General features: G+C 35.3%; 1 protein-coding gene across 7 annotated transcripts in view; it reads left to right on the top strand.

The window, feature by feature from the left end:
* Positions 1 to 19,773, top strand: part of LOC123670744 (protein unc-13 homolog B) — a 637,597-nt gene that overhangs the window by 554,563 nt on the left and 63,261 nt on the right. For 5 of the 7 annotated variants that reach the window (XM_045604288.1, XM_045604284.1, XM_045604282.1 and 2 more), the window contains one exon: positions 4,656 to 4,762. The exons of the other annotated variants lie outside the window; for them this stretch is intronic. In XM_045604288.1, coding sequence (XP_045460244.1) covers positions 4,656 to 4,762 — 107 coding nt within the window. The remainder of the gene's footprint in view (positions 1 to 4,655; positions 4,763 to 19,773) is intronic. 7 annotated transcript variants of the gene reach the window in all.

Below are 19,773 nucleotides of genomic sequence, written 5' to 3' on the forward strand. Positions count from 1 at the left end.
ATTTCAATGTTATCGTGGCATGTTATCACCTTACTGTAAATTCCTATCTACCCATAATTATTTTGAACCATAATAATCAGATCAACTGGGTTAAATCAATAAATAATAACCAAGAATTAATTGAAAATAGTGATTGTATATAACCCGAAAAAGTCTGAAAATGTTGGAGTTCTTCGGCCCTCCTCAAGTTAGCACAGGGTCCTCTTGTTGGATAACTCGACAGAGTCATCCCACAACACCCCCGAACAATCTGTAGATGTCAGTTTGGTATTCGTCCATGATAAACAATATAATATAAAAATTTTTCAGGAATGTGGACAATGCTTTATTTTATTCTCACAAGTTTACTTTTGCCAACGTTTCGGAGGCGATTTCCTCCTTCTTCAGGGCTAAAAAACAAAAGGACATTTAACAAACAATAACAAGGACAGCTCCTGAAACTAACCTCAAGAATATCAAGTGTTCGAGAAAACAGCAATTAAGCAATATTTCATAAATTCTTTGTTGGATTGAATAATAACAGGTATAACGTCGCCAGAATCAAAACAGAAATGTCAAACACAAAAACATAGACAAACATGAAATTTCAAATATCAAGTTTTACATCCATAGATAGGTCTTTTTCTTTTTGTAAAATTATAGTCTACGTGTATTTCCTTGTTGCGTATCACGTTTAGCCCTGAAGAAGGAGGAAATCACCTCGAAACGTTGGCAAAAGTAAACTTGTGAGAATGAAATAAAGCATTGTCCACAAACCTGAAAAGTTTTTATATTAAATCTGTAGATGTTTCATCAAGTCGGAATTTTTTCCAGCATACCCCACTTTTTTGCTTTGACTACTGGACTATAAATTTGATCGACTATATCTCAATTTATATTAGTTTAACAAAACAGTTTGTGGAAACAAAATTGTAGAGAATTTAATTATCCACAACTTTGAAAATAAACGTTTAGGTCGAAATTCCTTAGTTTAGAGGTTATGAGCAAAAAACTGAAAAAGTCCGGAAATGTTGAGGTTCTTCGGCCGTCCTCAAGTTAGCACAGGGTCCTCGTGTTGGATAACTTGACAGAGTCATCCCACAACACCTTCGAACAACCTGTAGAAATTTCATTAAGTTCGGAATTTTTTCCACCTTTTTTGTATTACTCTACTGAATCAAAAAGTGAAATGCATACTTTAAATTCTGGACACAAAAAGGCGTTAATTTTTTATGATATCCTCATTTATCAATAGGAAAGTCTGACCGTGAATTTTTTCAGTATCATTGGTTTTAAATGAAGTCAAAATTTCATGGTTTTTGGGAAATATAAAAAGATTTCCAACAAGAGGTTTCATTTTGAATAGCCCGTTATCTAAGCAGCTATTGCTTCTGAAGCTATTATCTTTTGAATTTGACAAGTTAAAACTACACCATTACTAGAGATGAAAACTACAGCCTTCGACAATGACTTGAAATTGTTAAAAATCTCTACAAAAATAGTGAAAATTTACGAAGCTCTATAGTAAAAAGACGACGTAGTGCTTAAAGATGCATTTTAGTACCTTTTTGTATTTCCATATCTATAGTTGAGAACCCCTATTCGTTTAAAAAAAAATGGGCTCCTGCTAATTTTATTATTTTACTATAAAGAGTGGTATTTTCAATGAGAAATCTTTTTTGTGTCACGAAATATGTCTTGTTTTATGATCTGACTGCGCCCCTAAAATTTGGCGCCCCGGCAAAATTTCCGGTTTGCTGGTCCTGGCGGCGGCTCTGCATACACTAAAGGTGCCTGCCCATGTACCGTCTTACTGACGATCAGGCCGAGTTTTTCAGTAGTCTCGCATATTACATTTTTCAATCAAATCATCAGATTGCAGATACATGAATAGGCAGAGTAAGATAATTCTTCAAAATATATGCATAAAAGTATAAGTGATATTTTTGATTGAATGAACTTTTTTCCTAAATGGCAGTATCTAATCTACCGGTTTTACCAGCGATCATGTATACATATTTCAGTGAATCAATTCATATACTAACGTCAATATGTGGAGAAACATGCCAATTTTCATATTTCTAAAAAGTATGCATTGGATTCAAAGATCCAAATGAAGAAAGTTGTTTATAACTACTTTGTTGTTAGATATAGTGGATGTATCAAAATTAGAAATTTATATGAAATCTCATTTTGACTGAGACATATGTTAGGTGGAGTTGCATGAAAACAAAGACTAGCATACTTTTTGGAATTTCTTTATTTGTTACTATTACTCCTCCTTGGAGCTTTCTAGTTAATGTGCCTTTACTCAGAATGAAATTTTCAATATATATTCTATTCGAAGAAACTATTCATCATAAATAAAAAATAGCAGTTATATAGTTGATGTGATAATGTTCAACCAATGACCGAACAAACCACGACATATTTTTTTTTCAATTTTCTGTGATTTGTTCGAAATACTCCTGGAACCCCAGATTTGTTTTCCATTACTTTTAATTTTCGCTTCATTCTCATTCAAGGAGCATAATTTTTGTGATCTTTTCAACATTGGCCTGTCTCAATTATGGCATTACGAAAAAAGGTTGTTTTTTTATGTTAACTGAGATGAAGTGCGTACAGTCCATTCAGGAATTATTGACATCCCGGGTGGCTTTGGAAAATCGAAATTAAGTTGGTACTGGCTCATTCATTAACATTTTGAATTGCAGATTTCGGGTTGGCATTGGAAATGTCATTGACAGGAGGTTAGATTTCAGTTTGTTTGTGTATTGGTTTCGATCGAAGAAATTTTGAAACTTAAGAGTTGTATCAATTTCAAACACACATTGATTAGTTTATTTGAGTATTTCCCACAGTACTGTTTGAAAAAAGAAGGCAAGTCATTACAACCTGGATTATTAGTGAAAACCTGTGCAATACGATTTCACCTTCAAAAGAATCATTGAATGATTTGATTGTTACCAGAAGCCGAGCCAAAAGCAACCAATATATCAGCCTGGACGGAATTTGACCAAAAAGCATCTGGATTTTAATCAATCAAAGACAACATTACATAAACTTAATTGATTACAAGTTCAAAATAGTTAATAAACGGAAAATTCTTATTGATAAACAGAAAAATATAATAAGTTGAGTACGATTTTATGGTGAATGCAGAGAATATTTGCAACAAAATGTGAAATTCATTTATCTGAAGGAATCTTGGTTATTTGAAAATGCCACCATTATTCCACAGTGGACTCTAGAAAGAAAACAAAATGTTTTTCAAGTATATTCAAGGGAAAGTAGAAGGAGCACTGTTTTGAATGCTGGATATTTATATTTTTACCTGGATGTTTTGTTTTGACAGTGGTGATCATGAGGATTATATAAATCTATGAAAAAAGAATTATTTTATAATTGGATGGTTAAACAAAGTCTTGGCATTGCATCTATTGTTTATTTATATTCTATATTGAAATTAAGTATTGTTATATCTGTTTTTTGTTCTTCAATGAGTAATCCAAAAATCTAATAAATTCCAATTTCTTTATAGAATTTTTAGTGAGTATTTAATCGAAAAATATATTCAGAAGAGTAACTTCAAGAATTTCTTCACCTCTTATCCACTTGAAGATAATAATAGAATGCAATAAAATTTTAAAATTAACAAATTAAGAATAATTTCATGCAAAAATGCTTTTAGTGAGTGAGTTAAAGCTGTTATGGGCAAAATAATTGATGTAATTTAATAGAAACTAGTATGAAAGCATGTCAATAAAAAACAGAAAACCCGAGTACAAATAGTACCTTTATTTTCCATACAAGTTTAATCAATCATTCATGTCATGAACAGTTTCAATAAATAGTGACTTTAGAAAGTAATTTACACATCGGCTGATGAATTGGTTCCGATTTTGAAAGTTACAGTACAACTGTGATGTCAAAATTTTTCATATACTAAATGGATTTTTTCAATTTTATTTCTGTCTTATTATTATATGGCTCTTCCATTCACTAAGCTACACTATTTAAATTTATCAACCATTTTTTTCTTTTTTTCACCAGTTTAGACACCACAGTTAAAATGATCCATAAGAGTTATTCAATGAGAATTTTGCAAGCAGGTTGGTATCCAGTGTCCATCAGTAATGCAACAATTTTTGAAGAGCCTTTGGTGAAAAGGAATATGCATATTTCAATGATTTTCAATGGGATCTTTCATGGGCGACTCTTAAATGAATAGATATGTCTTCATTGGATTTCCTTGAAATGGGATAGCATTTCTCTATATTTTTACGTTATATAATCTGAATTTCAATTCATGAGTGAAATCATGACTGTATGCGCCCCTTCGTAATAATCGTAATTTCGAAAATTCAGGATCTTTCGGATAGAAAAATGATGAAAATAATTTAAACTGGTTATTTCTATGATAAACCATAGCAATTTTTAGTGATATTTTTGTAACCAGAAATAAAGCCGCGACTAGACGTTCATGGCCTACTTCGATGTCAATAATTCCTGAATGGACTGTATATACTTACATTTATAATTCATAATCCATTAATCATAGTTAACCATCGAAAACAGTGAAATATCCACAGTCATCGAAACCATACCGAACAGGTTGTCTGGCTGATCTTACCGTAGAAAGATATGAACTTGTTTCTTGTATTATTGTAACTTAGGGAGGTGTTCGGAGTGGAGGACAAGAGCCACGCGGGCCACATGAAGGCTGTGAAACAGTCGGTCTTGGATGGAACCTCCAAGTGGTCCGCTAAGATAGTCATCACAGGTTTGTTCACGACAAATTGTATTGAAGATCTAGAGCTGGAGATTTGTCGATGTATATATTTATTTTTTTCAGTGAAGACTCACGTCGAAACGACAACTGAGCTTGCATGCGCGATTTAGTCGAATCATTTTGACGTTCATTTTTTCGTTTCGACGATGGGTCTTCAGTGCAGAATGTGTAAATGCTGCTTTTGCTATTATGAATATTCAAACTGACATCTTATCCTTTCACTGCTCCCAGACAATCCTTACACTTGAAATACTACACACAGATACACATATCTGGTCCACTAAGGACAATTCAAGCAAGAAGCGCAGAAAGTGAATCAGAAAGTCGATATACAGGGTGTTTCCTAAACATGCGGCAAAAATTCAGGGGGTTGTTCCTTGGACTATTTTAAGCATGTTTTGTCCTTGGATGATTTTTGAAAAACCTCTTTTTTTTTTTTTTTTTTTTTTAAGGGTTCGGCAGTCAATGAGGAGAAGATTGGATGCTTGTATGCTGGCTAGAGGTGGTCATTTTCAACAGTTTTTGTAGGTTGAGTTGAATTTTCATGTAATTTTTCATAATAAAATGTTATTATCTGAAATTTTGTTTCCCCTATATCTTCGAAACAAATAGGTTTTTCAAAAATCATCAAAGGACAAAATATTCTTAGAATAGTCCAAGGAACAACCCCCTGAATTTTTGACGCATGTTTAGGAAACACCCTGTATACCTAAGAAGCACTGGCTTCAACCCAGATGATTGACAAGCGTCAATCTATATTAAGCACAAATAAAGATAAATTTCGGTCAATTCGCATTGTTCCTGATATTTCAACATTTTTGTTAGACGTATCATCATTGGAATTTTCTTGTGATAGGGATTTTTATTTCTTCATGAACCAAAGCCGTAGCTATTGGAAATATTAATTTTGCAAATCTATATATAAAAGAGGATCTATGGATATTATGTAAGGGCCTCACGTTCAAACGACTGCACCAAATTGGATATTTCTTTTTTTTTTTTTTGTGTTCATTACAACATAAAGAGGTTAATATAATAAAATATTTTCGAAAAAATCGTACGGAAAAAAAGGCTTTCTTTTTACTCCGACCGAGCGAACAATCATAGAGTATAATTTGACACATCGAAGGATGCATTCTGGGTTGCCTGACAGAACGTGCGAAGCCGGTGCGGGCAGCTACTCTAGGATAACTCGGAAACCCTTTGTAGCATTCCAGCCAATATCGCACGACTCCGTGAGATCTTAAAGGAGCAGATATCTTCCTGGTTTCCCATCGATTACTTGAAAATTACAACCCACAGTTAACTTAGACCGAAAATGATCAAAAAAGGCTCAAAACTTCTGAGAATTGCGAAAACTTTTTTCCAATACCCGTGAATTTCGAATTGGATTTCGAAACCCGTAGACCGCCATATTGGCGCAAAATTTGAGGTAGTGGTAGATATATATAAACTAGACATTTACAAACACTGGCCAATTATTTAACGGATTTTATATCCATGTCCCCTGAAACGGATTTCAGAATGTTTTTTATTTTGACAGAGGTATGAAACAAACACCTATGAGCTCTGATTGTTCTTGTGAATAAGACCATAGAATTCAATTGTAATGAATGTCAATTTTCAGGACCTAAAATTATTTCATTTCTAACTAAAAAAGTTTTTCAATCTGGTGAATCAACTAGTAAAATCAGCCCTCAAAGTTATTTCGTTCGATATATTTTTATTTCGTTTGATTTAGTAGGTAATCGTCCCCGAATTCCATAATAAATGAAGAAAATTCTCTAAATCGATTTACCCACCACGATCTTGTTGAATGTGAATCAAAGGAATTAAGAATAACCAAATCATGTCCATTAAAAGTCCATTTTAATAGAATCTTTCAAGAAATTATTGTCAATAATTTCGCGATCTTCATATTGGTAGTTTTCTTTCTGTTTTTTTTCTATGCATATTCTGATGATTTTTGGGCCAAAATTCCATGAAAAATATGAATTTCATCAAAGTTCAAATGTCCTTATATTGATATTTTTATTGTGCATCTTTGAAAACTGAAATTTCGTCGAACTTCTTCAATGAATATTTTTACAAAGAGAAAGTGTATCTGAATTTCAAGGAATTCGAAATCTTTCGAATAAATCGTTAGAGAGCTAGAAATCCAGAAGGTCAAGACATAAGAAGAACTTTTTCTTATCATTCAAAACCAATAATTTAACGTTACAAATGTCAAATTTTGTCATCAATAAAACAAGGAATGTTATTTGCATCGATTTCTGCAACCCAGAAAATAATATGGTCGTGTATCACTCAACGCATTTGGGGCCAGACAAAATCCAATTTGAGGACGAATTTGTCAACAGTGGGTCGAACCTTATTGCTTGACCCCATTCCTAGATCAAAAATGATCTGCTTGGAAAACTAGCACTAACAAAGACAAATTGTAGTATTCAACTAAAGATAATATTATAACGTTTATGCAATTTCTGTATTTCTCAATGTTTCAATAACATAATAACGAAGAATCTCAAGAGGAGACGAAGTCAAATCGAATCTTACGATGCCGAGAAATAGCGAAGGAAAACAATCGAGTTCATAAAGAAAACCATACTTCCTCCGCTCTAGCTCCAAAATTATAATTATGGTATCGTGGGACAAAAGTTCGTCTCATTCGAATCCACTAAGACTCTCGTAACAACAAGTTACGCAAGATTCGCCGTGAAAATTGGATGTAATAATTCAATTCTTTGTTGGATCGGAAATCCTATTTTGCGCTTACCTGAACCCGAAAAGAAACAGGTCTCGGAATGATGGTTGTTAACGTATCTGAAAACGTACGTGATTCCTCTGTAAGAGATCTGTTCATGGAACCGTATCAAGCTCAGGATGCTATGTAAGACTTCATTTATCTGAATTCTCTTGAGTAATTCTGATGTGATTTCAAAAGATGATCACCTCCAAAATTTTAAAAACAAACCTTGCTTGTTTGAAGTCTTACTCTTCAGTTAAAATGGTTACCCAATTTTTTACATGCTCTACCTTTTTCTGAGAGAATCAATTTGTATACTCGATGTCACCCAAAGGGTCATTGCGAGGTCCAGTCTAAGAATTCAAGTGGTAATTGTGGTCTAACAATGGCAAAACTCATTTTCAGTACTTCCTCTGACAATCCTCAAAGCATCGACTGAAATTTTACCCCCTTTTCTCCTCTTCAATTCTGCTGCACTGATGTTTCCTTTTCCTAAAGTTACGTTTACATTAGCGAAACCCCCTGGTGAAAGTACCACGAAATTTTTACACATACGCTTTGAGCGTACATTTTGACCTAATCGAAAAAGAATCACAACAAAATCTAGTACGAGTATGAAAATTCAATAGATACGACTTTAAATGAGGGAGACTTTACATATGACTATACTCATATTTTATTGAAGATGTTTCTGAAAGGAATATTTTAGTTTTCATTTCATTTGCACTTTGGATAATCAACAGCTCATGGTTTAATGAAGAAGGCTTTTATCATTTTCCACAAAGATATTCCAGAAAGGAGTATTCTGGTTCTCATCTCATTGGCACTTTGGATAATCAACAACTTGATCCTCAGGACATAAAAAACTACATATTGAGGTATGAAAATTTCTACTTCACATATTCGGGAATTAATTGAGGTAAAAGGGCATTGGGTATATTACATATTTGTTTGTACAATGTGAAAAAGCCAAATAGAATAATTTCATAATCTTAGTTACTGAACATATTCATGGAAAATCTCGAAACAAGTCAAATTTAATTTTCAAATTGTTATTGTTCTTCGTAAAAAGGAGAACCTATTCCGAAAGACAGATACAACCCTCAAATTTTCAATGAGAAGTATGATACATCCTGTGGAAGGTCTATTCATTCTTCATCCAAAAATGTTCATTTTCATTTTAAAAATCGAAATATAAGAGAATAAAATGAAGTGAATAGTGAAATTTGGTGCAATATCGAAAACTAAAATATAATACAATATGTAGCAAAAAATAATTAATTCCTAATGGTGAAGAAAGCTTTTCTTGCATTTGGAACGGATCTTCATCGAGCAATACCTCCAACTCAGTGTCTTGGAAAGGTTCTTGTCCTTCTTTCACGAGAATGGTCGTCAACACCAGAATCACCGTCTTTGGAGCTTCCGATGATCTTCAGCCGCCTTTTTCTTTGGATGATTAGATTAGATTCAATTAAGGAGGATCCATCTCACTGCGACGTAATGGTCCATTGTACCCCCATCAGAGCTATTATCTCCATAACGTGATCTACAGCTCGCCTTCCAGTTCCAGAGTTCTAATGAACTCCAATATCTGGGATGTCTTCAAATAGGCTAATTCACACTTCTACAAGTTTCGTGTCCAAAGCAAGTTTTGCGTTGCTTAGCAATGGCAGGGCATTGCCATCACAAGGTGATCCGGAGTTTCTTCTTTCTCCTCACAAAATCTCCATTCATCATTTTCTGTTAGACCTATTCTCATGAGGTGTTTCCTGAGGCGACAATGCTCTGTGAGGAATTCAGTGAGAAGATGTAGCATATTTTTGCTAAATTACTAATACATTTTGGATCTCGCAGATTCAAAGTTTCGATGGAACTTTTTGTAGTGATCCAAACCAGGAAGATTTCGCCGGAGTGTTTCTCTTTCGGTTGCTTCTTTCTCCTGAAACTCGTTCTTGTAGGCACATTTGTCTACGCCTATATTTTCTAAATTTGTCTGCTAGGAAGGTTTGATACAGTAAATCTCACCTAAAAAGAAAAGTTTTAAACAGAAATGCAAAAACAAAAATAAAGAGTGTTTGATGACTCGGATCCTGATGACGAAAATTAAAAAGATCAATTTTCTGATGAATGCCGAAAATAATGAATTACAGTAGATGCAAGCTGGATCGTGATCTTCATCAGAAAATGAAGTGCCATTCAGTCTGTGCAAGTGTTAGTGGTAAAATAAAAATGTTTACTTGCGAATTATGTAGGAATTAGGTAGGAATTAGGTAGTGTTATGATAATAAAAGATTAATTTCTTTTTATTACTTGTACCTTATTTATTATTGTATCAAACCTACCTTTTAGTGTATCAAGCCTCCCATGTATAGGGAGGTTTGAGACACTTTGTACCGGCAATTTCAAGAACTCATAATCAAGGTTCAATTATCCATTTTCAGTTAATAAATATTGCTAAACGTTAGAGCGAAGTCCATGAAATTCACTCTGACATAAATGGATTGGTAAATGTTAAACACAAAATTTTTAGTAACAATTTTGTAAGTCTCCCCTAAAGTATTCATTACCATTATAGTAACACATGTTCTCAATATGATAATTGTATGGCTCCTTTGAAAACTTTGGTTCCATAGGGATTGACATAATTGTCCTCTGTCTTGAAATGATTACTACATATTACGGCTGTGGCAGAAGGTTTGTAGTCTTTCCTCTTCATTGTCATCACCCAATTCATTTAATTTCTCGGAAGCCTGTGAGAAGATTCAATAAAATAAACGATACATCACTTGATGTTTTCTTATCTATGAAATGTCACGTCCAACCATTCTCTTGGATATTACAACACAATTATAAGCTACACACGAAGCAAATATACTTAAAATTGTTTATTAGTACTAAAATAAGCAGAAGAATTACAACAAACACTCAGTAAATCGGTGAGGAATATCCACAAGAAAACACACACAATCAATTCACGAAACCAATGTTTTGCCATTAACTATCTTCAGCTTTGGGTATTACATTGGGTAACCGCGTAGTTTCGAACTAATTTCAAGTTCATCATCAGACACTGATATTTAAGTAGTCAATAGAAAACAAATGACTGAAAGTCATTCAACTATTACTAGTATGCGAACAGAAGCTGGTGACCCGGCGTCGGTACTCTGAAAACAGGACAAAACGAAAAAGAAGAACTTTCCGAACGCCGTAACTCGTCACATCGAACAGTAAATCTCATCTAGTTACAATTCTCACATCGTCCTAGTTCCGCGGGCCAGCTAACAACAATGGCCCTGTAAAATCCCAGATGTGTGCATGTATTGTGGCGAAAACTCGTAAAAAAAGAACGTTGAATTTTCCCCTCGTTGATACCGACGGCGATCTCGCCATTTAATACGACGCGGCGTCGTCCTCTGCGTCCCGTATCGCGGTAACTTCGACGGTGAAAAATGCCGTTCGCGAAAAAAGGGCCGACCGGATGTAGGATGTATGGGCCGTAAATCCGGCCGGGATTTATGTCCGGTGGTCCTGGTTACGAGGATCACCGTATCACCATCATTTAGTGTTAGTTTAGAGGCATATTCCCTGTTTCGTTCCGAAGTGCTCTGGAAGTAAAACGGAAAAAGTGGATAATTGAAAAACCCTGGAACGTTATAATGTATTTCGTGGTTCTATATTCTTCATTTAGTAGAATCTGAATTTGACTGACTGCTACCTTTACGTTGGTTACTTCATACTTTTCGTTTGACATGGTGTTCTCTCCCTCAACGTAATGAATGGTCTGATTAATCCTGAGTGGCGTAGTACTGTCGATTATTGTGCAGCATACGAGGCCATTCTACTAGTCGTCACACACTTCCCCAACAGTACACCAGAGGAGGAAGTAAGAAGGGATGAGTGAGGACAGCGAACTGTATAGGGGGAATCAAAGATTGGCGTGCGTTCGGCATTCCTCCAAATGTGGGAGCTGTGAGTCTCCCTATGCTATACAGGGTGTCTACATTAAACAGTCCAAATCTTTTAGACGAGATTCTACATATGATTTCCAACAAAAAATTCCATATAACACATGGTCGAAATATTGACGGTAATTCTTCAATTCAACATTTTGTGTTTTACGAAATTCTCAATTTTTTTTTAATGAATCAATCACACTCCAGTTATCCTTCTGGCCTCATCAAATGTAATTACATATCTCAAAAAAGCATGAAATCAGCCTATAACACAAGAGTTTTTTTGTGCCAAAAATTTCCATACTGCAGGCGTGGTAAGCAGATAAGCATAACTATTCTTAGGTGTGCAATAACAATCATATTTTTCCAATAGGTTTATCGATGAAAAATGAATGATTGTGAACATGTTTTCTTTTCAGCACAAACTACCCCATTTAGTGATATTTCGAATGACTGATCAACTTTTGGACTAGCTGCTTGTTTTCTGCTCCAATATCATGGATCACATGATAACAACGGAAAATAAGAAATTACAATACAATGGAATACAAAGAAAATTACCTCAAGCGGTTAAGTTCTGCTGAGTATTATGCACCATACGGCTCCATATTACATGCTCACAAAATGTCATCATAGTTGTAAGATCTACACAGATTTGATTTCTCGACCACCCACTCTACGTTATCTTCTTTTTTAATGTAGGGATTTTTTCCAAATTAGCGAACTGAAACCTCAGGCGCTCTAATTGGTTTTCTTGTACGAAGTCTACAGCTTTATAGAGCAGCTTTCTTCCTCGTTCATTATGTATAATTAGACGTATTTTAATGAAGTCCAAAACCATTATTGAGAATTTTGAGCACAAAACATCTGAGTTTAATCTCTACTTACTTTTCAAGTCTCACTACCCTACACTCCACTCAGTCGGAGTTGTTCAATGTTATCCTCAAGACAGGTTCACCTCTCATATATAAGGTGTTTTGGGCTTTTCAATATTGAAAGAATATTTCTTGATGATCATCCTTTAACCACTCCAGATTGAATTACATTTGATTATGATTAAGATTTGGATCTGTTAGCTAGAATTCAATACCCTATTCAATCAGTCCTCAGCATATCGACTATCATGTTTACAAATCGGATAATATTCTTAGCAGTCTCAATCATCGTGAAGATCTTCTGTTTTATCCAGATTAATTCTTTTTGGGCTAGCCCGTTCTGATCAATTGTACAGCTGTTTTCAGATCTAACCTCCAGTAGTAGTTCTGGAAAGAATTTTTCCTTATTTCGTCAAATCATCTCTTATTTAAAGATTTCGAAAATGGATGAGATAGAGTAATCAGAGTTATTCATTTCGTATCACATATAAAAAATTTTCAATTTCGTCTGAACATTGCGAGTTTCAGATCAAAAACCATAAATCGTAAGGAACAACTACGTCATTTTCTCGATAATGCTCCGGAAGTAAATCCGTCAGGATATCTCAACAAACGTCGAAGTGCTGTAAACAATTCGAAAATCATGGACGCAACTCCACAAAAGTTGGACAACTGATAAAATTCTCATGATCTTATTTCATCTCTTGCATCGCCTTTCTCAACCTTGGAAAATTTCCTGGCTTATCTTCCAAAAACAAAAGTTTCAATTGGTTTAGTCTTCGTGTAACACGAAATGTTTTCAACGTGTATCAAATCGTCAATTTCGATCAGCTGCATGAACCATCACGCTACATAGAAAAGTAATTGAATACTTGTAGGTCTTATTCCATACTCGTTCCGTGCGTTCGGCCACCCAATTTTGAATATTCAATGAGAAACAGGATCAACAACCGTCATAAAACACATGTACATCTAGTCTCTGCGAACGGGTACAAATCAATTGCACCCTAAGCGATGCGATTGGCGTATTCGAGTGCCATCAATCATAGGCAGTCATGTCGCGAATACGGGTAATATAAATCCCATTACGCTCATGTCATTATCCGATCCGGATCCCATAACTTACCCCTGAAGGTGGACTGGATGGAATTCCAATAAGAATGCCGAGTTTCAAAATGGATCCTAGTAATGAGATCGATAACCATCATATCTATGTAGGCTTGGATAGTCTAGAGGTATGATTCGATTACCTGGCCTTTGTCTTTTTCTCCGTAACTTTGTTCAGGTTTGTAATAACACTTTCGAATTATTCACATATATTTACAAAGCCACTCTTACACTACAAACATAGTTTAAACGGTACTGAATTTCGTCTTATTTTTGAGTGTTAATTACGAAACGTCTTCGAATATCACGTCTTCGTCTCACTTTATAGGTTTCGTTCGACTCGTCTTTAACTCGTTCGCTACTCGTCTTATTCTAGTCCGCGAACCGTCTTACGTCGAACGTCTTAAGTCTTGACCGCCTGAACTTAGTTTTAACTCATCTTAGACTTAACTTGAACTGTTCACCGACCGCAACTTACTGACCTCCCCTGGCTATCGACTTCCCTTCTTCCGGCTCGGCCATACCCTTAGCGCCACTCCGATATCGGGGGAAAGTACCAAGTACCACCCCTAGTCCAATAAGAGTTTTGCCGTTCCACCCACACAAAGCTCTTCGCGGATTCCTGGAAATCTCATCAGCCATGGATCATGGAATATTCTCGAAGGACCAACAGATGATACGCAGATGTGACATCCAGTACCATCGTCTCGTTTTCCAGCTTTCCCAACTCCAGTAAATCTCCGAAGATTTACAATCGAGTAATCGACCTGACATGTCTTCGACATCTCGAAGAATTAACACTTTTTTTTACGTTACGTACAATAGCAATTCGTTCCCTGTAAATTAATTGAAACTGTCATGATCTCGACACTTGAAGAAACTAATAGGTCTCCAAGCATCCTGTTGACAATGTCAATTATTTACAGGAAACAATGACTGGATCCTACAGATATATTACTAATATTGGTGGCATTTTGAGTCTTCCTAGAGATTCACGACTTGAAATCAAGTCAAGAAGTAGTTTTTCACTATCGAGTCGAGTATTCATTCATCGAATACTCAAGTACATTTTATCAAGCTACTTGATTTTCCGCAGTTTTATTGTGTAGTGTGCTGATCAATAACAAAATGAGAAGAAACCTTGCATAAAACTCTTTTATTTATTGAACCAAAAGAAAGGAAAAAATCAACTATTTTAAAATGGAAACACAAAATGAAAAATATGGAAGGAAGAGTTTCTTTATATTGAAAAACTTCCAAGCACTGTTTAATTACATAATTAGGCTTTAAGGTTCCACTAGCTCATTGTTACGCTAGTAGAACCCGCGATTTCTTTGCCAATTTTTGGCAAAAAGTTTTTCAATAGCAAAAAAAAGTATGGCCAAAAAAAAAAAACTGAAATTTAAAGTGGTGCTGCTAGCTTCACTGGGATAAATTTCTCTTCCGCAATAACTTTCAATATTCCCAAAAACGTGAATGAATATTAAGAGACATTAATCAAAAAGTATTAACTCAGAACGATGTCGAATCAAGAATTCATCAGTCCATTTTTCAGGCCAGTGAAAATGAGATAAATAAAAGAACCTGTACCTAAAATCGATTGATTCCCAATAAACGCTTACCTTTTTCAAATCTCGATATAGTGCTCCATTTGTCCCTTAAATCCATACGGTACAGTAACTTTTAGCTCCTGAAAGTTGGCACCAATTAGAATCTCTCCAGGGAGTCGATAAATTTCGACAATACCAACTTCCGCTCTCCGATGACCTCACGGATCCTAATGGCAACAGTAGATCTTCACGTGTATACACTTTGTTTTGTTCGTCGAAATTGCCAATTGTCGAACCTTCCCTATCGGGTACAGTTAGAAACTTAACGATCTTCCAGGTAACGAGATATCCGCTAGAGGTGTAGTTTGTGGTGGTTCTCATTTGCATCCGCTCGATAGATTTCGTCTTTGTATGTGTGTCGGACAAGAAGTATTCTCAAGTGCCATAAACTTGAGACATCTGGTGGGTTTTATATCACAGAATTGTAGAATTTATATCAGTTTAAATGCACAATATTATACAGGGTGTTCCTCAATTGAAGCTACAGAGGAAAATGATAGATTCTTTGGATAATTTTGAGAAAAATTTTTCATAAATATGCGCCGCTTTGTTTTCGTTCCTAATCTTTTGTGATAGATAATTATATATTTCTTTGAGAGCAATACAAAAAATTATCAACTTCAAACAACAAAGCATATGTAGATGTAATCTCAGTATCTGCAGAGTAAATGTAAACGGGGCATCATACATTTCAACGTGTTACTATTTTATATAAGTTCAATAGTTAGTGGGCTTTCAATCGTTCAAATATTTTATGTTATATAGTTTCCATAGTTACAGTTAAATTTGTCATTCTAAGTAAAACAGTTTTGTATAAGTCAGAGCAGTAAAAGAGTTATTATAAGCCAAAAAAGAGTACTTATTAACCAATTTATAGCATACAATAACATTTGGTCCTTCGAGAAAAAAACTGCCTAGTCCGTGGAAAGTAGTCGAAAAGAATTCGGGAAATAATCATGTCTGTCAGTAGAAGGAACAGGAAGAATTAAGGAGTACCTCCAGTAAAATATGGGGATGATAGCCAACCCAAAGCAATGTCCGAACCATGTATTATTCGTCGACGTTCAAATGAACCCGAAAAAATTCCAAAAGATCAAGAGGTTTCGAGTGAGAGAAAATCAGTATCTTCAAAAGCCTTATCGAAGATGACGAGAACCAGCCCAATCCGAAGACGAGAACTAGAAATAGAACTTGAAACCCAACGCCGGATCGTGCAATTGGAGAAGTCATTCATTCAGAAAGAAATGGAACTAAAAAAAGCAGAGTTAAAAGAACGACAAGATTTAGGAGATACCGAATCGTTCGAAGAAAGAAGTAAATGTGGAGAGCAAGAAACCGAAATATGTTACGCCTCAAAAAGCAGAATCCAAAATTGGGTTGATATTCATGCTTTCAATAATAAACAAACTTGTTTTATGTTCTAGGTCTGGCAAAGATAATTAAACTCTGTCTCTCCGTATAGGTGTAGTGACTGGTTTGTGTATACGTTTACAGAATAAGCTAATCTATTTATATTGAAGGGCTTCCTCCTCATCCAAAACAAAATTTACTCTATCCTTTCTCTTCACCAACGGTTGACGACTTCATAATTAAATCCTAAAACAAAAAAAAACAGAAAGGAGTACTAAATATTAGTTTCCATTATATTGATTTGAAGTTAGCGATCCATTCTAAAAAAGAATCTGAAACTGACTGGATAGCTTGGAAACCACTATGAAATTTATAAATTGTACAAGTATTCACCAAGTGCTCAATGGCTTCTTCTACACCACACTCACATAGTGGGCTATCGATAGAATGCCATTCAAAGAGCATACTATTACAACGACCATGACCAGTCCTAAGTCGATTTAAAATACACCAAATTTCACTAGGAAGATTGAAACCTAGGACTTTCTCTGAAGTATCAACAATAAGACTTTTGTTGAAGACATTACAAGAACTCCATTCCGAACGCAAAATTTTTTTGTCACTTTCATTAGATTGAAGGAAGGTATTAACTCATAAAGGTTTGCGTGACTTCAATTTAGCAGTTCTAGTATCTGGGGGTTAACATAGCAAGAAGCTATCGGAAATGAGACATAGCGATATATTCCGATAGTCAGGCTGCAATTAAAGCACTGAGCTCACATATCATCGATTCTAAAATGGTATTGGAGTGCCGAAGAAAACTTATTGAAATGGTTAAAAATAACAGGGTCATTTTATTCTGGGTTCCCAGCCAGTCGGGAATCAGAGGGAATGAGGAGGCCAACACACTTGCCAGAAAAGGAGCACAAACTCCTTTCATCGGCCCGAAACCTTTCTGTGGTGTAGACAAATGTACCTACAAGAAAGTGTTTTAGGATAAGAAGGTAACCGAAAGAGAAAAACTGGCGGAATCTTCCTGGTTTGCTTCACTTTAAAAAGTTTCTTTGAAACATTGACTCTACAAGATCCAAGAAGTATCTGGATCTTAGTAAGAATATGCTACACCTCCTCACTGGATTCCTCACAGGGCATTGCCGCCTTAGGAAACACCTCATGCGAATGGGTCTAACAGAAAACGACCAGTGCAGATACTGTGGGGAGGAGGAATGCCTCGCCATCGCTTACCAACGCAAAACCTGCCTTGGACACGAAACTTATAGAAGTGAGGAATTAGCCTCCTTGAAGCCATCCCCGATATTGGAGTTCAACAGAACTCTGAAACTGGAAGGCGAGCTGTAGATCACGTTATGATGAGAATAGCTCTGATGAGGGGCACAATAGACCATTAGGTCTCAGTGAAACGTTACCTCCTCAATTAAACCTAAATGTGGGAGGTAAGATACAATTGGAAAAAAGTTCTGGTAGAAATGAAATTTTTTCCAAAATTTCTTGACTGAGACCTGTCTACGAATGGTGGAAGTATATGTGATAGCACTTGTAACCAATCCAAAGATGTAGATCTAATAGTTCCACTAATAATTTTCATAGAAACGTTAAGCTGTAAACCAATTTGATGAACATGAGCACTATTGAACCAAACAGAACAACAGTATTCAGCAGCAGAAAAATACTGGACCAGAGTTACTCTTTTCGCTACCAGTGGTCCACCAAGTTCTCAAGGAAAGAAGCGGGCACTGATCCAGAAAAAATATCAATTTATAGATTTTCATTCAAAATTAGCATATCACATGATGAAAATTTGACAATGGAATGTGAAAGAAAGTTGCTATGAGAAAAAATCAAACTTTAACAGATCATTGACAGAAATATTACAGAACGTAAGATATAATGTTAGACATAAACGCTATCAGTATTTAAAAATAAACAGGTGGTAATTTAAATACCATAATAATTAAAATTCGTTCTGAAACTCGATTGTTCGATGATATCCACTGAGATTTTCACAGCAAACTGATTGCCAGACGGAAAATGATGGTACACCCACGAATTTGCAACCAAAAAATGTCCCGATTCAAATGAAAATTGATTAAACTCGGCGTTTTCCGGAAAAACTGAAACGAAAATTTTCAGCTGTGCTATTCTATCTGCGCCAATCTGTATAATACTCCACGTCTGCGATTTAGGCACTGATAGGTATCCAGACCAGATATCAGAGATGAACCTGACTGGAATATTCATAAGCATAATCTGGATGAGAATGCAATAAAAATCCCTTCTTGGCATTTCCATTCATTATCCACTGTGAGATGGAAAATACCTCCAAAATGGTATATTTTTCTCCTGTTTAACCATCGGCCCCAAAGATTCATTATTTTCCGGCCATGCCAGTAACATCCCTTATTGAATGCTGCTGGAATTTGAAATATTTCCTAATGAATTCCTTTCATCGTTGAAGGAAATTAGGAGAGCTTTTCACAAGGAATTCCATCGATGTTAGAACCACCACAAAGCGATATCTATAGCGTGTGGAGGCCCTATTGACCTCCTAAGAACGATCGAACTATACAAAAATTACGGGGGATTATATTCAATGAAAATGCTTCGTTCCTCTGGGATAAATTTTTTTCGATAACTTCACCTATTTCACATGTTTTGTTTTTGTAATGTTAAAATGTAGTTCTCTCCATCATTCGGATGAAGTTTTCGCATGAGTATGCTATTTTCAGTGAAATTCAAGATAATGAGAAGATTTCTGTAAATATCTGACGATGAATAATGACTTTATGTACTACGAACTTCTTTGTTTTTCGAGTAACATCTTGATTCTACAAAATTTATCCTAAATATCATATCGTTAGCCTGGCTTATAAGAATCTAGTCGTTATAGAGCGTTTCCCGGTATCGGATCCCGCATTTTGCGTATGCAAATTTCACAAAAATACTAATTCTACCACTATAGCTCGAATTTCGTCACTCAAATGATGCGCCAAAAAATCTAATTCGAAATAGGTGAAAAGTTTTCAACACTCTTCAAACCAAAACCCAGGCTCCCAAGATTATTGAAAACGGATAAGAACGTGGAACGGGTTAATCGGTCTGTTCGTGATGGTCCCTACCTCTTCATTCGGAAGTATAAAAGTTCTTTGAATGTCCATAGATCATCGTTACAACGAATTTTACACTAATATCTAAAGCTACTCACAAAAATTATAAAATGCAATTGGTGAAAGAAATTGACATCCCAAGATGAAATTCAGAGATTAGAGCTCGTAAATCATTCAATTGAGAACTTACGAACGTTTCCAAGTTTTGGATGAAGCTTATTGGGTATTTAGATGAA

Source organism: Harmonia axyridis, chromosome 1 (assembly GCF_914767665.1).
Source record: "Harmonia axyridis chromosome 1, icHarAxyr1.1, whole genome shotgun sequence".
NCBI classification, from domain to species: domain Eukaryota; kingdom Metazoa; phylum Arthropoda; class Insecta; order Coleoptera; family Coccinellidae; genus Harmonia; species Harmonia axyridis.